A 6,119-nucleotide genomic window follows, 5' to 3' on the forward strand; every position below is an offset into this window, starting at 1 on the left:
CTGTACGAGCGGGGTCATTTGTCATGAATTATCTCCAACTCCCCCAGAATTATGCAGGAATGTTTCCTCTAGCTCCACTCTCGCCGCAGAAGGGAAATTATACAGTGTCCATCTAAGTGTTTGGTCTCAGATCGGCATGATAAGAGGTCCTGAGGTGTGCTTTTTGAGATTTATTCTGTCTATTTCAGGGGTAGGAATTTCAGGCATCTCATCTGATTAAAAGAGGCTCTTGCCTTTATTTTTCACAGAACAGCTCTGCCTACGTGTAAATATGAATATAAGCTTTAGCAGCTATATTTTGCTATCCTAGGCCGTCCCACAGCTATAGTTTGCATGACCAAATAAAAATGAACAACCAACCAACCAACCCATAAAGAGTGTCTGCGCACCTACAAGTCACAGCAAATAACTGCATCCATGGTCTAGGAAAACGATCATCAATCACCCAGTCAGTCCAAAACCAGTGAACGACGAGAAATAGTGCTGACTGCGCTCCTCTGTCTGTCGTGTTTCCCCAGAGTGTGGCGTGAGGCCAGAGATCGCATCGTGGGTTTCCCTGGGAGGTTCCACGCCTGGGATGTCAACCACCAGTCCTGGTTGTACAACTCCAACTACTCCTGTGAGCTTTCCATGGTGCTGACGGGTGCCGCCTTCTTCCACAAGGTCAGACTCTTGACAACCCCACCCACCCCCGCACATCATAGCATTCAAGGTTAACCCATTAAGACCTGAGGCCGATTCTACAAATGCCTTCTAAATCGTTCCTTTTTTCGTAATTCAAAATTATTCAAAATTATTCAAGATTTTTCAAAAATGTTCATAAATAGCAGATGTACAAGCTCGCAGCGCGGCACGAAGTGACGCGCTGTGAGCTTGTACATCTGCTGTTTTTGAATAGCCAACGCTAAAATCTAAAATGACACGGATGCTTTCGCGGTTTTAATGGGTTTATACAACTTGAGCTCATCGCCTTACCCAACCTAATTCATAATTTTTGTAATCTCTATCTCTTTGCTGTAACCACTTTCCCGGTCGTGGTTATTGTGACTCACATCCACTCCCCCCCCCCCCCCCCCCCCCCGCCTGTGTATTTGCAGTACTACGCCTACCTGTACTCTTATGTGATGCCCCAGGCCATCAGGGACATGGTGGACGAGTACATCAACTGCGAGGACATCGCCATGAACTTCCTGGTGTCCCACATCACCCGCAAACCACCCATCAAGGTCAGTGTCGGCAACGTCAACGTGTGATTCTGGTCACGCTCATTGCATCGCTAAGGCATTGTATCTCCCAGAGCTCTCGCGTTTTTTTATATTTCTATCCACTTAGCCTCACCATTACTCATACTGACACGTCCAATATTCTGTACAAATTATAAATCAAAACAGAGGATAGAATCGCTATGCCTGCATTTCCTCCTTATGTTTTTATTGGTGGGATGTTTATTACCATAGTGCATGTTTATGGCCAGACAAATAATCATACCACTCAAGCCCAGGAAAGCAGCTGCAGTAGAAAGCCGGTTGCAGTCCTCTTGTTTAAGTATGATCTAGCACGCTGTTAATATTCGGTGGTGTTTCAGGGGAATTAAGGATGAGTTTGATGGAGTGCGCTGCATGACCGCAGTTCCCTGTCAGGAATAAGCCTTTTTGATAGTATCCTAACAAGAGCGAGGAACTTATGCAAAATGGTCATTTATGTATCTATTGTCAGATGAAAAAACTGATGTAAGTGTGGTTGTCTCTACTTCCCCCCTGAAACACCACTGAATATGAACAGGGTGCTAGATCTGACTTAAACCGAGGACTGCAACTGCATTTCTACTGCAGCCGCTTTTGTTGAAACTTAATTGTTGTCTTTTTCCTGAAGTTCACAAATCACAAATCCCATAATTCCTGTTGGAAAATACATTTAGTTTTTTATAATTAGTAATAAGTAATTTCCCAAATGCATGGTCAACAATGAGAAAACAAACATTGATTTGTCAGGAGGTGGGGAGGGGGGACAACAAAAACTTTGTTGATGTGTTTATTTTACTAACAAAGGTAAGCTAATACATTATAGCTACAGTGCTATATCTTATTATCTGCAATCTTGGTATTTGGAAATAAATAAATACAAGTATTTCTGACACAGGTCACATCTCGCTGGACCTTCCGCTGTCCTGGCTGCCCCCAAGCCCTCTCACACGATGACTCGCACTTCCACGAGAGACACAAGTGCATCAACTTTTTTGTCAAGGTGTACGGCTACATGCCACTGCTCTACACGCAGTTTCGTGTGGACTCTGTGCTCTTTAAGACTCGTTTGCCCCATGATAAGACCAAGTGCTTCAAGTTCATCTAGTGTCCGGCCTCGGGCTCAGCAGCCCAGCATACTGTGCTGAGTCACGAGGCAGAGTGGATCAAAGGCTGTACAGAGGAGCTCCTACTGCTACTAATGCTGATATCGGTGGGCAGATAGATAGATAGATGGATGGATAGAAGGTTGAACAGACTGACGGCCAGATGAATGCACCGAATGCGGGGCAAGTTAAATGTGCGCGGGGGTTTTGGGCTCGACCAAGGGATGGACATGTTAGAAGCTGTTGGCTGAGCGTAACTGGAAACCCTGGGTGTGGAAACAGAGTACGGTTGCCAGCAAGGAAGCCTCGCCAATGGATGCTACCCCACTTTCCACCCTGTTTCTTGTCCTTCAAACATGTTCCATCAGCAACCACTATGGATCTCATTTTCACCACTTAACATGCCTGCTGAGAAGAGAGAGGCTAGCTTGTACACTGCTCGGTAGCGACTTTCTAAGCCAAACTCTTGACTGATACCGGTTGCTGTCGGTTACTGGATGAGCACCGCCACAATGGGCGGGGCATGGGAGCCGGCCGGGCCGACTAACTGACGAGAACGGTTCGTCATTGGGAGAACAAAAGTGTCAAAGGCACGTGGTCGCCATTGCACTCTTTTATTATTGTTTTTGGGTTCCATTTTACATTTACGATCTTGTACGAATCTTGTATATGAAACATGAGAGAAGCACTGACGGTCAGAAGTATTTTATTGAACAATATCTTTTTTTTAATTAATGTTGTTTAAAATTGTAAATCTATGTGGAATGACCATGTTCCATAAACTCTGTCCTTGGGAGATCTGACATCAAATCAATGAAACAGCACACTAGTATATCCACAAGTAGGCCCGAACATACATTAATTTGAATATTAAGTGACTGAAAGATCACTTAACGGTCACTTAATAGGTCACCATAACGCCTCAAACCTCACCTCAAACCTCATGGTGGAAGAAACACTATCAGACATTTTTGTTTTTGTTTTATGTTACAGAGGGCTACACTGTCAAGGAGTAAGTCAGTAAAAATTGTCTTTTCTTTTTTGCTTTACACTATTATGTAATGCATTATGACCAATATGGATGCTTGACTGGAATAATATTGGTCATTGACCAGTTATAGTATCCCCAATTGTTATGTTAATGAAATGCTTGTAAATATGGTTGTCACTTTCTGGCCAAGCCACAAAGTCTAAATCATCTGCATCTTCAAAAGTCATTAATAACATTGTTTTTTTAATCTGTATTTAATGTTCGGGTTAGACTCGCTGGCTCCTGTCAGTTTTAAGGCTAAGGTTTGATTAATAATGTATTTTGTAGGTGAAAGTTATGAGTAGTTCAGTTTTGTAGCGGGCCAGAAAGTAATAACCTACAAACAAAATATCAAGTCTTCAGTGTTGTAGGAACACCCCACACCCACCCACCCCCCGCTGCTATGGTCTTATCTTTATTCTTAAACATGTCTGCAGTCTCTGCACAGAACCTGCCAACTTCTAACAGAAAAGCCACCTTACCACTGTGTTGGTTTCACCATATTTTTTTTTTACCATATGCTTGATGAATGTTTCTTTGCCAAATACTGTAGGTACGATCTCTGCTGATCTGCAGCATAGTTTTGCAAGGTGCTCAATGTGAATTCTTGTTAAAGGGATGCAGTCGGGTTTACTCTCCATTCTGCATGGTACTTGACAAAGTGTCAGTCCATACAAGTTCCATGTCCAGGTTCCCCTCTTTAATGTCGTCTGTTGTTCCTTTAATTTGACCAGTGGATTTACTTCAACAAAACAAAAGATACTCAAGAGATGGTAACCGTGTTATCAGATGATAGGATTATTTTCTTTCTGCTTTTATGGAAGGAAATCTCATGAGCCCATGGTTTCTGTATATTTATTAAATATATTATTAAAAAAAAGAAATTTGAAGAACCGAAGCTCTCTTCTCAAGGAGAATAACTTTTAAAATGGTAAACACACATGCAATAAAAATGAGTTGGGCCTTGGGGTGCATTATTGCAATGAGCAACGCCACCGTACCCTGACTGACAGCACTCATCAATAAATGAAGGAAAACCAGCGTGTGCCACTGAATGCCTGAAAGCCCCGTTATACTTTGTTGCACGCCAGTGTCGCACACCTAAAATAGCCAATCTACAAGCTCACAACGTGGCACAGTGTGACATGTTGTGAGCTTGAAGATCTGCTATTTTCGGCGCACAACGTGGCCCCAGGTATAAATTAGGCATGAGGTGAAATACTGCAGCAGCATGCAGGGAGGGAAACATTCTGTAGGTGGCAGTAAGGCATGGTGTGTCCAACCCCTCAATCAAAATGTCATACATTTGACCCCTTCTGCAGAAGACTGAAGTGTCCTTGAGCAACCTTCTGAACAATGCGCTGCCTCTGTATGGCATCCATCTAGATGAGTCTCAGAGGAGCATTTGGAAAAAAAAACTAATTAACAATTCCACTGTGCGATTAAGTGCCCCAAATATTTGTATTTTATTTTTTATTAATAGACATATTCATTGTGTTTGTGTTCCACATGAGCTCAAAAGCCAGCCGGGCGTCTGTCAAGTCTAGCTTTGTCGTGCAATAACCCAACCGCCGATTTCTGTGCTTTTTATTGGAGCTCCAGGGGCCTCATTAATTACCTGCCTGACTACAAACCTGTCCCCGGGGCAGGAATGGGTCAGCTGGTTGTCCCAGGCGGCTGTTTGGAAGTAATATCCCCAATTCCTCCCCTCCATGTTATTTCCCCCTCCAGGGAACAGTGGCACAGCTGGTTTCCTACAGCTCGGGAGCAGGAGAGGCCCCCCAGAGGGGGACACAGTCACTCTGCTAGGTATTAAGGAGTTGTGAAACTATGTGCTCCTTGGGAGTCTGTTCCAGAACTCTGGGAGCGGCTCCAGACACCTGCACCGTACCAGACTGAAACTGACGACAGCGTCAAACGTACCGTTGAAGGCCAGATGAATGGAAATAAACTCTCTACGTTGTTTAAAAACACTTGACTGGTGTCCTGATTAGCTTGTCTGTCTGATGTGGAAATGGGAGAGCTGTGGGCCAGTCCCACACCAATGTCGAGGTAGATGCATGCTCGGACACAGAAGCCCACAGGTTTTTTTTATGCAAAAAAGTGTCATTGTCCCCTTTTTTTTCAAATTGACAGATTTCTTAATACTCCCTTAATGAGGAAAAAGTGGATATGGTGCTCCTTTTACAAAAAATATGAATGTTCCAATTGTAGTTTCTAAGTACATTTTATTGTTCATTCATAGACTTGGAGCAAGTCATTTGTCAAATATGGTTCGCCAATGCCTTCTGGTGTATGGTACTCTACGTATTTTTTTTCAATTTCATATCTTTATTATTTATCTTTATTACTGCAACTTTCTTATAGATAATAATCGCAAAGCCCTGTCCCCCTTTATATGCTGTTAAAGCCACCCTTTTAATATATGTATATAAACAACCTGTTCTCACAAATCTTAAAAAAGCTTGAAACCAATCCTGCCATGCATCTATATTGACATAGGTTGTTGTATGTGAAAACAAGCTAATATTTAAAACAGGGTTTCTCCAGTTTCAAAAGGAACGAACACTGGGACCTAAATAAATGTGAAAAAAGACAAATATTTGTGTGATCTGTCATGAGGACGAATTAATTTCCTTTCTGGGCGATAAAATGGCCTGCATTAGCCCTGACCCAGAGGCATTAGGTCAACTTTGACATCACAGGCAGAGGGATAAAGAATGTATCCCACACCCCTCGGCT

The 6,119-nt window shown here is 42.9% G+C and overlaps 1 protein-coding gene across 1 annotated transcript in view; it reads left to right on the plus strand.

Moving 5' to 3' along the window:
• Positions 1 to 5,350, plus strand: part of extl3 (exostosin-like glycosyltransferase 3) — a 33,675-nt gene extending 28,325 nt beyond the window's left edge. The window contains exons 4-6 of the mRNA XM_080452459.1: positions 519 to 663; positions 1,098 to 1,226; positions 2,140 to 5,350. Coding sequence (XP_080308585.1) covers positions 519 to 663; positions 1,098 to 1,226; positions 2,140 to 2,349 — 484 coding nt within the window. The 3' untranslated portion in view covers positions 2,350 to 5,350. The remainder of the gene's footprint in view (positions 1 to 518; positions 664 to 1,097; positions 1,227 to 2,139) is intronic.
• Positions 5,351 to 6,119: the final 769 nt, after the last annotated feature.

Source organism: Gymnoscopelus braueri (genome assembly GCF_963280865.1).
Source record: "Gymnoscopelus braueri genome assembly, chromosome: 16".
NCBI lineage: Eukaryota > Metazoa > Chordata > Actinopteri > Myctophiformes > Myctophidae > Gymnoscopelus > Gymnoscopelus braueri.